Here is a 17,119-nt window from a genome sequence, read left to right as displayed (position 1 = left end):
TGAACTTGTGAGTAAGGCATGGCTCTGTAATTTTCTGTCCCTTGGGGACCAGAAGTTTCACTGAAGTATGTAAATTTTGAGATCTTCGAAACTGTGACCTGCTACATTAAAATGCTGTGCCACTGCATGCTTTGGGTAACTTCTTCGCCGTGTCCGCGCGATGCCCGTTTAATCTAACATTAACAGTTTGTCCTGTTTCGCCAATGTACCGTTTTTGACAATATGAACATTCGACCATGTAGATAACGTTTGAACTAGTGGAGGTAAAACTAGATTTTATATGATGGACGTAATCACTTCCGGTGCTTTTAACTATAACGTCATCTTGAAGGTATTTACAAGTCTTACATCTTGGACGAGAACAAGGTGTTATGTGGGCAGTAGAATGAGGGTTTACTTTTGCATGCACTAACATGTCCTTAAAGTTCCTATTGCGGCGATACACGACCTTTGGTACTCCGGGAAACGCTTTTCTAAGGCGCTCGTTGCTTGCCAGTATTGGGTAATACTTACGGAGGATATTATTTATGTTTGGTAGCGCATTTGAGTATTTGGTTATAAATGTTGGCGGCCGGTTGGGCTGTGCTACGGGGGCCCTTTGAGCTAGTGATGATTTCCTACGTAGTTGACATGCTTCGTTGTAGACTTTGTTTAGAGCATCTTGCATGTACGGTACGAAGAATTTTATTTAAAGATCCGGAGAAGTGCCACCCCATAGGGTGACACCGCGGGCCGCTTCCACGTAGGGACAGTTAGACCTAGCCTAACCGCCGCATCGCAGGCTCTCTGGACAGCCCAGAGTTGATGCTGATATTCCGAGCTCTTGAGGGCCGAGCTCCATTTCTGCTCTGTGAGGTCGTTATCCCCACGTAACTAGGGGCACCGCCAAAGCATGTGCCCTAAAGCGCACGCATTTCTTTTAACTAATGTTTCCTTCAGGTTGCTTAAGTAATGAACGTAGTCCCTGTCATCGATACAGATCCTTCTTTTACGCCTCGCCTGTCCTACAAACATCCCTTGTTTGCAATGTCGCGGGTGATGACTAATGTAATCTAGGTATTGCTGGCTGTCTGTTGGTTTTCTGTAAAGCGTCGTCTTTAATTTTCCTGCTTCAATAGATGCCGTCGTGTCCAGGAAGTTAATTTCACTGGAAGAATGGTGCATGGTGAATTTAATACTAGAGTGAAACTTGTTATAGTGGTCAATGAATGCGTTTAGTGTACTTAGGCCATGTCCCCATATGATAAATATGTCGTCTATGTAACGGAGATAGGTGGAAGGCTTCATTGGACATGATTTCAACAGCTCTGATTCTAACTGTCCCATTAAAAAACAAGCAAAAACGCCAGGCCTGCGTGGAAAGCGCAGCACAGTCACAGCGAAAACTCGAAGAGCGGCATTTCTAGAGCCCGTTATAAACACTCTTGTGGCTACAAATACAAATGCACTAGCAGCGTACCCACTACGCCACAAATCATAATTTTAGGGGCGAAGCTCCTTAAGGCGGCACCCGTTCGTCCCTCGTAGTCGTAGTCGTAGTGCGTAACCAGTCTTACGCTTTGACCTCCAAGGTGGTGCCGGTGGGAGATTTTTCCTGTGCGTTGTTGAACAATAAAAAATTCGCAGCGTGCGCGTTAACTAAAAGCCGAATTCTTCTGTCTCTCATTCCCCATTAGCAGCCATTGGCATGTTCCAGTAGGAAACGTTAGTAGAAGTAGAAGTGTAAGTGTTAGCTAAAAGCCGACTTCTTCTGTCTCTCATTCCCATTAGCAGCCATTGTTTACCTCCAAGGTAGTGCCTGGTGAGATTTCTCCTGTGCGTGATTAAACAATAAAAATTTTGTTCAAAACGCCGTTGATTGATGAAATAAACCAACGAAAGACGCCAGATGTTTTGTAAAAGCAACACAAAGAACGCCAGATGTTTCTAAAGCAAAACGAAAAGACGCCAGCTGCTTAACGAAAGACGCCAGACGTTTTCTAAAGCAATGGTTTTCTAAACAATGAAAATTCACAGCGTACATGTAAAATTAAAGTGAGCTGCAAGTCGTCATAACTCATCGAACCTTTAGTATAAACACGCCCGATCTCACGTCGGTGATGATGTACTGGGCAGAATTCACGGAAGATGCACGGTTTACCGATGAACCTCCGCAGCTTCGCCCACTCATCATCATTCACTCCGTGGATATGCTGTGATTTTTTTGTTTAAGTTGCGAAGCACCCACCACGACATTACTCGTCATTCTGCGGAGAAGCGAGGTACGATGTGTAAGGCATTATGTGCAGTTTCTTGATTCGACGGCTGATGACAATGAAGAATTATGACTGAGCCTTTTGTAATGGGTTGGAAGCTTTAAACGACCCACTAGTTACGTAATTTAATTCGCATTGTGCGATGCCCGATCATTATTTCACTCTACCACCACGCTTTATAACATACGCTAACATGAGAAAGAAATAGAGAGAGGGAATTCACTTTATTGAGACCCCGAGGAAATGGATCATAGGAGCCTTATGGGCTTCCTTGGCAACGAATAGGAGCGCACTTGCGAGGAACCCACTACGCTATAAATCATCATAATTTTTGTGAAGTAGGGAAGTAGCCACGATGCAATTTTTCACCATTCTTCGGAGAACCGTGGTACCTGCTAAACACCTGTAAGGCATTATGTGCACTTTATTGATGCTGTGGCTGATGACGATGATGAATTATGGCAGAGCCCTTTGTAATGGGTTGGAAGCATTCAACAACCCACTCGTTGTCCGTAACCAGTATCGCTCGAAATAAGAAAAAAAAACGAAATAAGAAAAAAAAAATCCAGGATGGAACGAGGTTTGAACCTGGTCCCTCTGCGTGGGAGCCCAGTATTCAACCTCTGAGCCATGCCGGTGCTTGGAACTGCTTTGCAAAAAGGTCCTATACAGGCTTCATGTCGGGAAGGAACCACATTAGCATATGCAATATAGTGTGGTAGGAGAGTAAAATAAGCACCAAGCGTCGCACCACGCGAATTCTGTAACCAGGCGTCACACAATGCGAATTGCGCAACGAATAGGTTGTTGAATGCTTCCAACCCATTACAAAGGGCTCTGCCATAATTCTTCATCGTCATTAGGCGCAGCATCAACAAAGTGCGCATAATGCCTTATATGCGTTTAGCAGGTACCAACGTTCTCCGTAGAATGACGAAAAATGGCATAGTGCCTGCTGCCCTACTTCTCAAAAATTACTTGATTTATAGCGTAGTGGGTTCCTCGCAAGTGCACTTGTATTGGTTGCCAAGGAAGCCCATAAGCGCATGATCCACTTCCTCGGGGTCTCAGTAAAATTGCAATGATTTACAGCGTAGTGGGCTCCTCGCAAGTGCACTTGTATTGGTTGCCAAGGAAGCCCATAAGCGCATGATCCATTTCCTCGGGGTCTCAGTAAACTTCACCCCCCCCGTCTCTCTCCCACGTCAACGTATGTTGTACAGCATGACGGGAGAGGGAAATAGCGACCGGGCGTCACCCAATGCAAATTACATAACTGGTGGGCCGTTTAAAGATTCCAACCCATTACAAAGGACTGAGCCATAATTCTTCATCGTCATCAGTCGTTGCGTCAAAAAAGTGCACTTAATGCCTCACAGTCGTGTAGCAGGTGCCTCGCTTCTCCGCAGAATGACGGATAATGGCTTAGTAGGCGCTTCCCAACTTCACAAAAATTGTGATTTATGGCGTAGTGGGTACCTTTCTAGTGTACTTGTATTGTAGCCCCAAGAGAGCTTACAACGGGCTCTAGAAACGCCGCTCTTCCAGCTTTCGCTGTGACTGTGCTGCGGTTTCAGCGCAGGCCTGGCGGTTTTTTCATCTCATGCTTCCACCTTCCACTTCCTGCCGTTTTTTTGGAACTCAGTTGAAGTAATAGGTAACTGGTGGGATGAGAGCAAATAAATAAACAAATTAACTGTTAGTTCATTTAGCATATAATACCTATTTTTATGTTGCGACCACACTGAATAAAATTACGTGCACATCTTCATTCTCAGATTACCTTATTAAAAGAGTCTTTACCTGTGCGATAGTCTCCAACGTCATGTCTTCTCTGCTGTCCAGAGCGCCAGAACAGGCTCATGTGGGAGCAAGTATAGCATTCCGCATTAACGGATATTTCGGACATATATGCTTTTTGCGGCATTTGGTTCGTTTCTGCTCTAATCGTTTATGTATTTTTTATCCGCCCTTCACCATATGTGAAGTTGCAAATGCATGGTGAAAACTACGAGAAGCTTCACGAGCAAATTGCGCCCAATACCTTACCGAGAGAGTATGGTGGACAAGGACCACTATTTGATTTCGATGCATTCTGGGCTATCTTGGACGAGCAGGAAGAGATATTCGCATCTGGGAACAACTTCGGCTACGTCGTGCGGGATCAAGTCGACGTACCTTAAGACGACCAGATGTTTCTGTGGCTCACTGCATTGTGATCATGCCTTGGCGAAGCCACCACTGCAAATATTAAAAACAAATGGCTGTGTCCTGTTAGCCACGTGATGATGCGACCGTAGCGTTCTATCGTGGTTCAGCGGACATTCAATAAACTACCAAATTCTAAATCAAATTTAACGTACATCTTGAACACTTTCAAATGCGTATAAACTATGAGAGAGGGAGTAATAAATGCAATATAAAATATTCAGTAACACACACCACTGAACAGGTAATCATTCGTTTATCATTCCACTCAGTAGAATGATAAACGAATGAAAGAAGACAACGACGGCTTGGACCCGTGAGTACACTTTGTTAACCACTCGTAAGGTAACGCTAATGTAACCATAACCAGCCGAGAGTGAACCTCGGTAATGTAATGAAACTTGAGGCGGCCAACTCTTCACGACTTCATCTTGCATGGGGCGCGACGCCAAAGTTCGGGAAGATTCAGAGTTTTCGAGATAACAAATATAAACTCGGGCTTTCCAGGTAATAAAAATCAAGGCAGACAACTGGAATACGCATGAGCACATTCCACGAACGTGCGCACTGCGCCGCACGGACACACCCAACAAACAAAGGAGCCCGCGTGAGCGCATTCGTGTGCGGACTGGAGAAGCGTGTGCCAAGGCCATGAGGGAGGCGCACAGCTCGCCTATCATTTTACACGATCACGCGTGTGTGATAGGACTGAGGGCATCTGTTTGTTTTTTTCTCACTTTATATGGCTTCTGGGTTGTCACGTGGTGCTTCCTGCTATCGTTTGCTCCACGTTTGCCACTCACGCTTCAAAGTAGGCAGAGCGTCATGAGAGCGGTTCACGTAGAGTGGAGGCTGCGCATAGATCGTTGATGTAAACAATCCACTATTTATGGGAAAGCCCCCCACAATGGAGGTACTTCATGTTTTACATGTTGTTTACCATAATTTGTACCTATGTTGGTGTTTTTCTGAGCTGTGACGTACGTTGTTACTTGCGGCTGAAAAATAAGGTAGCCCAAACATGAAGGCATCAAATACGCAATAAGCGTTTTTGACATAGCGCGTATATTGTTTGATTGCGCAGAACGGGGGTTGTGGGCACTTACTGGCACAGCCGGCCGTGAGAACGGGAGCGAACCCGTGGTGGGCTAGATTTAGAAAAGTCTGACACTGAAAAGTCCTAGTGATGCATGGTTAGCTGCAAACTCCCAAAAAATTATGTACGGCTGGTTCATGGGTCGCCGCAGGCTGACAATACTCAAAATGCACTTGTGCTAGTTGTGCTAGTCTGCCTATTGTAGTACACGCGAATTTCTCAGGCTGCTGTTGCTACCTTATTTACAGAAGAAGGTAGTAACGCCAGCCTGGCCCACAAACAGGTGATGTTTGCATATTCATAATCCTAAACGGGAATCCAGTAATGTTAGGTCACGTATAAAATTCACGCACTGTGACAGTCGCGTAGTATGACGACTGCAGTCGAAAAAAGTTAAAAAAAATATATACATATGGCAGCGTCTTCAATACATGGCTTCTTCTAAAATAGAACTCATTTACCTGCTCATTGGGCCAAGAATGATCGCGCGTAAAGGAATAATGAAGTGGTATTGTCGCCTCTCCCGTACTTCAAGAATAGTGTGCAATAGTAGTATCACCTCAGATGCGCCAAGTATCGCCAATCAAACAGTCGTGCAGCTAGCATTTGTTCGTGAAAAGTGAGTCAATACGGTATTCGTTTAAGTGATCAATAAGAATCTCCAATTTGCTTTCTGCCTGCTTGGGCTCGTGATCTGATCCCTCACCTCATCAAGGAGAAATGAATTATCCTATAGGTCACATGGATGCTCGTTGCGTTCTACTTCAAATGGGTATGGGGAAAAATGAAATGGTATGCATACTGTGCAATGGGACGCTGAGCGTACTCAAAACACGCCACAAATACTAACGAGTGAAAGTATTTCAATGAGACCAGGCTTGGCGGGTGGCCGGAAAACCTCTCACACAGCTGTCAGAAAGAGCCTCTAACATTTCTCCCTCTCTCTCATTTCACCCCCTCCCCCGAAAAAACAAAAATGACATCTGAAAAGTAAATTCTTCAAACAATTAAATCTAACTGCTTCCCAATAATGTTGTACAACCTCAGGAAAAACGATTTCTGCTCTATTTCCCAATGACACTAACATGATTGACTTTAATATGATAGCTGGATTCACATGACCAGCGAAAGATGCGTCTTCAATATTATTCCACTGACGTCATGCACCGTAGAACGCCTAATTTATATCACTGGAGCAAGCCGACAGAGAATCATGGCGGGAAGTGATTTTGCAGCTGTCGGATGCGCGGACTGAGCCAATTTGCTGTCCATGAAAGGCGATGTTTTATTGGTGGTCATCGTTTAGAGTGAACAACGAGCGCAAAAGAGGCATACTAGACAGGCTAGCAACACGGTAGCAAAGAAGAGGAAAGACGTCAACTACGTCACAGTGTGATCACGTGACTGAGTTTCCAGGATCGAATAAGTGACGCACATAGTACGTATTTTGGTATTTTATTCTACACATGCGACACACCTGGGTTCGCTCTGGATGTGTCCTTATTAAGTAAATGCACGAATGCTCACTCGCTATGTTTCTTCTTTTGATTGTGCACACGCACACGCAGCATAAGTAGAAGGACAGATGGTATGTCACATTTTAGTCCGGCACAATGTGGTTGCACAAACTAGACAATTTTCTAAAACGGAGTTGAACAATCAAGCAGCAGCTGCCACAGACCAAAAGGCTTGCACAATGAGAATTTGTTTCACTCGTTAAGCAGAGCTCGGCCGGCGTTTAGAAATGTTATACATTTAAGCTCTCAGTTAAAGTCTGCTATAGGGCTGCTATGCTGGGCACGTACACGAAAAGATCGACCGAAGATGTGTACGACACATCAGAAGGAGCGCTCCCCTTTAGACTGCAGCGCATCGCCGAAGATGATCTCGGCGAAACGCCTGCTAGAAGAAAAGAATCTTTGGAGAAGCTAACCAAGCTCATATCAGGTGAGACACTCGGTGAATTCTGAGTCGATCTGCAAGCAACCCTCTGCGTCGTCAACTAAATGCGAACTTAACAGATTAATGCCTCTGGAGGTAAATAGCGACATTGCATCTGAGTAACGCAATATGTAAAAAAAAAATAAAAAAGGCGAAGCTTGCCATAAGCAGTAAGCCACAGAAGCCTTGTAACAGCAAAACTGGACGATTGTGAAGACTAATCTGGTTGCTTTTAGGTTGTTTCTAGGCCTTAGCTAGATGATGATGGTTCTTTCTAGGTTGCTTCTAGGTCGTTGCTAGACTTTAGCTAGGTGATGCTAGGCTGTTTCTGCGATGATGCTAAGCGCAGAGAGGTTCGAGTTGAGTTAAACCACACACAGTCACAGACATCGACACGGATGTCCAAACTCCAGAGATAGAAACTCGCGCTGAAACCAAGCGTTCGTAGCTCTCATAGATCTACGGGCACATCGTCGTTCGCGTATGCCTTCCATCGCTTCGGGGGCCTTCTCGCAGTCGTCATTGCCTTTCACGTTCCCTAGTGTTGGGCTAACTGTTGCCTTCATTTTTAGTGGACTAATGGTGAGTAGTGGGGCTTTCCAAATTCCTGTGGCACATGCCCGCTTATGAATCCTCATACGACATACATATCACGGCCGCTTAAACAGCATCGCTGTTATCTAAAAAAAGAAACAGGGCAGGGACAGCGGCAACAAAGACAGGGAGGTTAACATAGCCACCGGCTGGCTGGGTACTTAGCGCTTCGTGAAAGAGCTAAAGGCAAGTAGAAATCAACAAAACAACAACAAAAGCAAGAAAACAGGTCTTGCCTATAACCTCGATGTAGAAAATCGCACACAGAACCCCACCCCGTTCGCATATTCTGACAGGCACCTCGGCAACCCCGATGGCAAATTTTGGGTATGCACTGTAGCTTCAGAGCGACCGTCAAGGGGATGTTACACCCAAGTGTTTGTTTTTTAAAAAAAAGTCACAGTTTCACCGCCAGGGCGAAGCAATGAATGCGATAGCAAGAAAAGCGGCTTGTGATGGACGCGCTGCTAGGCTGCAGAAATATGCGCCCCTCAGCAGCAACTACCACGCGAGCAGACAGCGGAAGGGCAAGGTTCTCCCTGCGCAAATATTAGAAGCGAGCGAGCTGGCCGACGACTTTTAAATGCGTACGTTGCGCTCCTCGCACCACATCGCTGGTAATGCAGAAACGCTTATAAGCGCCTGCCGTCTCTGAGTCCTGCCAGCGGTAAAGGGTGTGTATATACCACTTGCCGTTAGCTACCCGAAGGATCTGCGCTTTGTGGCGTAGTGGTTAGCGCCACGCGCTGCTGTGCGAGAGGTCGCTGGTTCGATTCCGCGCTTCGGAAGCATTTTTCTGAATGATTTTTCTTTGGGACTTTTATATATAGATACATACTTATACATATACCGTGCATGACAGCGGCGACGGCAAAAACCAGCCGAGACTCCATATAATTGCTATCGCAACAAAATCAGTTCTATATTTAGGCGAAAGCCTTTGATGCCTCATCAAGCACAGAAATTGACCGACGTCCCGCGTTGGCGGCGTCCCCACGAATTATGCAAGAAATCATCATCGCATGATGACGTCACCATATGACGGCATCATGCCAAATATGTGACGTCAGAGCGACGTCACATATCATGACATATGACATATCACATATCATCACATGACATCGTACCTTGGTCAACGGTGGGCCGATCACGGAGGCAGTGCGAAACCAGGTGAGGTGCCTCCGATTCTGAAGGCAATGGAAAACCACGTTAGGTGCAGAAAGTTTTCGGAGGGTGGTGGGGCAGGATCAATACATTGACCGAGAAGATGGCTAGCCTTCCAGTCGTCTTAGGTGAGTGCATAAGGGACCCTGTGAGTTTTTCAAGGAGTCGGAAAGAGTCGAACTATGCTGTTACCAGGCTTGCAGCAGGCAAGCTTCGCTGCCAACGCGGACACTCCTTTTCGCTGCGACTGGTGCCCGCGAGGGTCGTTGTTTCCTTTCGTTCTGTAGCTGAGAGACTGCGTGACGATAATGTGACCAACTCCGCCTGCATATTACTTATCTTCCTATATTGCTTGACAACATACATGGAGAGAGGGCAATGCGGCAATACTCTTTCCACATAGGACGATTGATCAAAGTCGCGGGACTTGGTCAGTAACGTCGCCCCGCCACGGTGGTCTAGTGGTTATGGCGCTCGACTGCTGACCCGAAGGTCGCGGGATCGAATCCCGGCCGCGGCGGCTGCATTTTCGATGGAGGCGAAAATGTTTGAGGCCCGTGTACTTAGATTTAGGTGCACGTTAAAGAACCCCAGGTGGTCGAAATTTCCGGAGCCCTCCACTACGGCGTCTCTCATAATCATATCGTGGTTTTGGGACGTTAAACCCCAGATATTATTGTTATTATGGGTCAGTAACGTTACAAGCAATGTGCGTTATGTGGGGCATTAGGGCGCTGGACTTGCTTCCTCACAACGAGGCTCCCCTGTGAGAAAGGGTGCGTGGTATTTGGTTTGGAAGTATTACGATCTTTTTGTTCCACGCAGTCACTTCATAATTTGTGGACACGGCCGCCACCGCGTGATGTACGCACCGTATTTGTTCGCTTGCAATGTCTAAAGCTGCCGAGGTGCTAAGGAATTAATTAATGTGTTCAATGCCTTCCTTGATGAGGGCGGCCTGGAAAATCAGATTCCGAAGATTCGCCCATCCAACAAAATGTGTTTCTATGTTACACACACCACGTTGACAGATTTTTTTTGTGGCTTCATTTCCTAGCTTCACTGTAGCGAAGTTGAAAAGCCTCTAGAAAGGTAAGTAAGTACCGATCACGTGAGCTTGATGTTAAGCCGTGAGGGTACGAACGAATCTAAAAGAATGAAAAACTTGCAAAGAGAGGATCCACACTTCGCGCTTGTATAGCCCTAACCTGTTAATAAAGAAAACAGACTTACACTAGAGGCTATAGACTGAGAGTGATGCCGTATACTGCACAAGATAGACGGACAGTGACATTGTGTGTGGTGCGCCGCTTCTCTCTCCCCCTCTCTCTCTCTAGTTTTCAAATTCCCCATCTCTTTTCCCACTGTAGGGTAGCATACTGGCTATTCTGAACTGGTTAACATCCCTACCTTTCCTCTCTCTTCTATATTCATTCCCGAAATCCTCCTATGTTAAAAAGAAACGCTGTTTCTTATTTGGTACTATCTGCGCCGGTAAACGAATCACGCAGAGGAGGCAGACCTAAACGCAAGAACGGATGCCGAGTTTCTCCTTCGCTTCCTGCGCGTCAGGAAGTACAACGTGGAGGCGGCCATGCAGACCATCAGAAACTACTACTACAACCGGTCGACCTGCACTTCTGTTTACAGCGAATTCCTTCCCTCAGCGGTGCCCCCCTCTGCGCGCAAGGTATGCATGGTTCCGCCAGGCAGAGATCGCCACGGGCGCCCGATCTTCCTCTGCAGCATAGGCAAGCATTTCTGCGCTGTTCTTGAGTTGCGATGTTTCGCCAATGGAAACACTGTGGTGGTGGTTGCAGTGTTGTGGGATGGGGCGTGGTAATTGTTGCCTTTTACAGCTAAGCGGTCTTAGTCTACCCTGTGCTGTTGTTGTTGGCAGGGGTGTACAAAGGGGGCACTTGACTCCCCATGCCCCTTCAGTACCCACCAGCGCCCCACGCAGGTCACGTTAGAGGGGAGGGGGGAGTGAACAAAGATAGAAATAAAACAAATGATGATGATGCTGATGCTCAAAATGGCGATGGTGATGCTAAATGACGCTAATAATGATGCTCTAAATGATGATGATGATGATCGTGATGTACGTGATCTCGCTAGCCAATCACGTACACTGGCGCGCTTGCAGCTTCGTGTCTAATGGTTCTCACAACGTGAAACTGGCTGATTTCTGTTTTTTTTATTCTGAATATGCTGAACACATCGAGAGCAACAAGCGGCAATTATGGGTAAAGCGGTCACCGCGTGCCAATGTCACAGCGCCGCGTGAGCACCTGTGAAGTAAGACCTTCGCCGGGCCTCCAATTAGCCAAACGCTCCGCACGTCACGAAATGGAGAGAATGAAAGTTAATCAAATAAGCAGCTGTTCCCCGCGATAATAACCACATTCCTTTGCTTCCCCGCTTATTACAATTTTACCCTCTAATCACCGACATGCTTTGCTAGCAACACGAAGAGACAAAGCCTGTATAAACAGAATTGCCTGCGACTGAGCCCTGCAATTTGTAACTCATGGCCGGCTCTCCACTGTTCACAGTGACGCTGCGAAAACGCGGTTGGGAAAGTGCCTCTCCTGCATTCCACGCGATCGCGGGTGTTCCACAGCCCACACTCTGTCTACATATATTTTTCAGTGTATGCCAGATGAAGTTTGATCGCAGGTGTTGTGAAAGCTGCAACACAGCTTGCACGAATAATGTGCGCGATCCTGCACGTATTTTTGGCTTTCGTATCAGACGACCTATACACATACCGCGATGAAGAAATGTAATTAACCTTAGCGAACGAGAGGAGTACAGAGTGAAAATAATTACACGGTTTAATTATAGCGCGCCACTATAAATACGTTGTGCCTTGCTTGAACTAAGGTTGCTTTTGCACGACGGTCAAATCACGACTTTAGTTCACATAATCCAAGCGTTTCCATGTTAGTCTACATTTTAGTTCAATTCTCTCTTTGACACCTGTGCATTTTGACAATCCACCCCAATTCATGCCAAGAAGATATCGTATTAGGTTATTCTAATGTTAACGCTTTGCAGATTAAAGACAATTCCGCGTGATATCTTATAGTGAGTTTACGTTGTCCGGGCATGTTGACTGTTGTGTGGCACTAAATTAAAGGTAGAACATGTTTGATACCCTATTCCAATTATTTAGTTCAGACATCCAACACGCACCTACTCCAGAGAACTGGCGTGTCTTCGATTCATTGCTCATTTCCTTTAATAATTTAGGCTACAAGGGTAACACTGTAAAGATTAGCATTCTCATTTTAATGAATTATACGGAGTACTCTTACCCTTCTTAATCAGGGAAGGTATAGTGATGTTTAAGGTGCGAATATGGGAAGTACTTGCAGTATTCGAAGCAGAGGAATGCATTTGTTTGCGCTAGTCATGCCTGATAAATTAGCACCACGATACTAAGAACAATAAACCTGTAGGAAAGAGTAGCCAAGGTTGTTAGAGACCATTATATAGGCCGACACTATTCAAGACTTCATCGATTCCTTGGGCTCTGAAGTGATGTACAGAAACATCAGCATTTTTCGCCTATCTCATTTGCATTATTTTTAGAAGTGTTTTTGTCAACGAATACCGCTCATATTCACTAAGTGGGCTTGACAAAGTTAAAGATCAGTTTGCTCTATATTTTCAGTACACACATGTGACATAAATGGCTGGCTGGGAACTGTGTCTAAATAAATGCGTCTACAAGTTAGCGTGTTCGCGTTGTCCTTCGGACGATCTCGTTAGAAGTGTCGCCATGCATGTCCTATAGGCTTTGTTCTCCGCCACCGCCAACCGTGTCCTGACTGGCGCACACCTAATTAGGATCTGTGCGATGTTTACTACCTACATCATCGTTTTCATACGTGTATACAATGATGATAAGAAGCCTGTTATCGTCGTTCTTTTTTATTTAGAAAGCGTGCCCGTAGGCATAGTAATACGCGGTATCGAAAATACACATGCACGTTTGCTTCGTGTATAAAGTCTAAGAGTGAACGGTAGAAAAGGTGCGTGAACCCAGCTATCGAGGTCGGGTTGTCAGCCAGGCTTGAGGCCTCTTGCACGGAGGCCTCTTGCAGGCCTGTACAAGTCCGCAGCAAGTGTTGTAACGCCGCATCATGTCTGTTTTCTTCACCTTGTCATCTGTCCTTTTAGCGCTAATTGGTTTTGTGTGAAGTCCCATTCACATCTCTTAAATACTTATAGCTCTATTGAGCCGCCGACGCTTTCTTCACGCTACAATGCGTCGAAGAAGAATTTTCGTCCGATGCACACAACGTAAACCTCGCCCAATGCAGCACTGTTCTTTTCTGGCCTCCGAAGTAACCGTACAGACGTCACGAATCTCAGAGCCTGTGTGTAACACAACACCATGCAACAATTGGCCAGAACGGCGGCTTAGCGTTAGGAATTAAATTAGATAGCTCTGATGTGAGCGCATGCGACTCCGAAAGAGACACTGCCTAACAGGCTTGGGCTGAAATGGTGACAAAGCTGTCGTGAAAACTTGCTTTGCCTCCCTTTCTGACAAGAACGAACTGAGTAGGCGTGACGAGCACTAGCGTTGCCGGGGGGTGGGGGTGGGTGGTCGGTTCAGCCCCCTCGACCCCCCCCCCCCGACGGTGGCTGAAACACCCCCCCCCCCTCTCTCTCCCCGAAAAAAAATTTCTGGCTACACTAGTGGTGACGAGATGCTGCGAAAACTACAAAATATGTCGCTGCATGTCGCCATTGGTAACAGCGGACGTCGAATGAATGAATGAATGAATGAATGAATGAATGAATGAATGAATGAATGAATGAATGAATGATCCAATCAATCAATCAATCAATCAATCAATCAATCAATCAATCAATCAATCAATCCTATTATTACATAATGGAACCAATGGATCGGACAGAATGGATACAAGCCAAATTTATTTTCAATCTCTTGATGCCGTCGCAGAAACAAAATGTATATTTGGAAGGAATGCATAAAGCTCCTTATAACAACATTATGCGTTCATCATACTGTTCTTTACACTTCAGGCACGTGGAATCCATGCGAAGTGACGCACGCTGTCTTTCAACGCGCCTGCCTCATGTGCCTAGAACTCATGACGTCGGATCCGTCAGCGCAGACTCTCGGTTTGGTTCTGCTCTTGGACTGCCACGACTTTCGCGTAGAAAACGCGTTGTATTTGAAGCCTGGACTCATCAAGAAGGGGTTGGAATATGTGCAGGTGAGAAGAACTGGTCGTGTGACTCACAATGACTGTGTACACTGTGAAGTATGTTTTCATATAAATTAAATAGAATAAAACATATCAACTTGAAAATAACTTATTATAACACGGATTTGAATCTGTTCTCTTTACGTGCGATAGAGCGAATGGGACGCTTTGACCAACATAACAGGTTGAATACTTGTGGAAAAAAAAATTGCAGTAGCCAGTTAGGGAACCGCATAAGCAAGTCCTTGAAGGGGGTTAAAATTTTGCCCGAATTGCGCGTTTACTATTTATTATTATGTGGATAATCTGAAAATCCCGTCTTCACTGTCCGGGTGATTCAACATCCACTTGCGAGGCGTTGCCGAAACAGAAGTTGTGGATTGCTTTTAAGCTGCTGGTGCCCTTCAACGAGTGAACAAATAAACTATCATGTACTGCAATGACAGAGCCTGTCTTCCTTCCGACCTCTTTTTATTTTCTCTAATAACTTACAATGATAAACCTTTCAGGACAGCATGCCATCGAGGTTGAAAGCTTTCCACGTAGTGCGGCAGACACAGGCTTTCGACATCCTGTACGGTATCATGAAGCCCTTCTTGAAGACTAAGCTGACTAGAAGGGTAAGCGCGTTTTCTCCTGGCCCTTTCTCCTGTGCAGAGTAGCCAACTGGGTTCCGCCCTGGTTAACGTCTCTTGCTTTCTTCTTTTTTTTTTCATAGCGTGAACGCTTTCCATGTATGTATTTCTGTCTATTTCATACGTTGCTTTTGTCTGTGTGCGCAAGCTTCTTTATTTTTCTTCTTCTTCGTTTTGCGCTAGCCAGTGTGCTGTATGACGTGGCCTCTATGATCGATGGACCATCTAACCTAATCTATCTAGTCCTATCTCACTATCTAGTCAGGAATTCAAGAACTTCCCCGCCTGGTGAATACAGGAGTGGTAATTTATACCGACACAGCTTACACGCTTATTCCATCAGCGTTCGACATGCGACGACCCACATGTGATAGTGTGCTTACCGAGTATCAGTGACTCGCTGTGATTTGTAGTTCAGCTAACAAACAACTGTTATATTTCAATTTATATTAAGACACATTTTTTCATAGATGAGGTGCCTGCCGGCTGCTCATCTTTGCAGAAATTGCAGCTGCGCTCATACAGTTTATTACAAAACAATGGGAAAAAAAACACAGGACCATTCGCGTATTAAATTTCGCGTGCGCGAAGCTTGTATACGTACTATAGGGCCTGAAAAGCCGCGCTCATGGAAGACTCGGACACCGTCACGCCATTGCGCAACAAACACGTGGACATTTATTACCAACTTTTACAATGTTGAGCTCGACAGCCGAATCTAATACGTAAACAGTAACACGCGAATTAACCTCATACAATGACAATAAAACAAGCAGAGATACATATATCCCACACAAAACAACATAATACATACAATGTACCGCAAATGTGGCATCGCCGACGTCCGACTCACCACGAGGAGTCCGTGAGCCCGATCCGCGGTATCGAACCCACAGACCTCCCCGAGGGCCGTCCGTCGCCGATCACGCCGAACCCCAAAAGAGAGAAAGTGCCCTTTCACAAGCACCCGGATAATCTTGCTTCCCGCCAAGCGGCGCCACTGCGCCACCACGCGCTCACAGCGCCATTTTTCGCTTTTACGTCGAAGTTAACTACTTCTAATCCGCCAGACGTGCGTGTGCTATGAGGCGAAAATGGCTTTACAGGGGTGGTAGTATCCCAACTAGTGTTATCACAGTTTAAAAGCCATACCAAGGGAATATTCACACAGCGTAAATGCTTGCTTTCCTATGCGGTAAGGAAATAATATATTCGGACACTTAGTAAGAAGGTCTCCAAGCGAATGCCAGATTCCACGAACAAAGCTTGCGTACTCGGGCACCATTTCTAGACACGAAAAGACGGATGTCTGCGGTTGCCCGACTTTCCATCTAATTTTATCTTTTCCAACTTTTTTGTCTTTTCCAAGTTTAAGTTTCACGGAGAAAATTTCGAGAGCCTCCACAAGGACATTTCACCGGAGCAACTACCTGCACAGTTTGGTGGACAGGCGCCGCCACTTGACTACGATGCCTTCTGGAACAAAATGGACGAGTTGGAAGATGCTTTCAAAGGAGATAACTACTACGGGTACTCCAAAAAGAACATCGGGGACTTTGCTACGCAGGAGGAAGTTGAAGAAGCTCTCGAGTTTCTGTGATGTAGAAGGAAATTTCAGTAAAGATGCTATGTTGACACCATGTGCCATAATATTATAATGAGAAGCAATATACTTTATATTGTGGTTGGACACTGGGTTAGAGGTGTGCGCCGCCGCGCCGCGCCGCCGCCGCCTCCTGTTTTTGCTCACACCGCTCGCGCCGCCGCCGAAGTACCGAGAGGGATGACGCCGCCGCCGCCTCCGCCGCCGCCCTATAATTGCGGTGCGCCGCCGTTTGTATTTTCTTTTAATATGAACCGGGAATCAGGACATAAAATACAACACATCACCGGGGGAGCTATTCTCGATGTCTCTATGTGATGGACTATCCAGCCACCGCTGATTGGCGGGAGCTCGGCGAGCAGCGCGCCCTCTGT

The 17,119-nt window shown here is 45.9% G+C and overlaps 1 protein-coding gene across 1 annotated transcript in view; it reads left to right on the top strand.

The window, feature by feature from the left end:
* LOC119394730 (uncharacterized) overlaps positions 1-16,742 on the top strand; it is a 37,187-nt gene extending 20,445 nt beyond the window's left edge. The window contains exons 5-7 of the mRNA XM_049415968.1: positions 14,262-14,516; positions 15,017-15,127; positions 16,512-16,742. Of these exons, the coding sequence (XP_049271925.1) occupies positions 14,262-14,516; positions 15,017-15,127; positions 16,512-16,742 (597 nt within the window). The remainder of the gene's footprint in view (positions 1-14,261; positions 14,517-15,016; positions 15,128-16,511) is intronic.
* The last annotated feature ends 377 nt before the right edge of the window (positions 16,743-17,119 follow it).

Source organism: Rhipicephalus sanguineus, chromosome 5 (genome assembly GCF_013339695.2).
Source record: "Rhipicephalus sanguineus isolate Rsan-2018 chromosome 5, BIME_Rsan_1.4, whole genome shotgun sequence".
Taxonomy (NCBI): domain Eukaryota; kingdom Metazoa; phylum Arthropoda; class Arachnida; order Ixodida; family Ixodidae; genus Rhipicephalus; species Rhipicephalus sanguineus.
The sequence above is the reverse complement of the archived record's forward strand: the minus strand, read 5'-3'. Positions and strand labels throughout refer to the sequence as shown.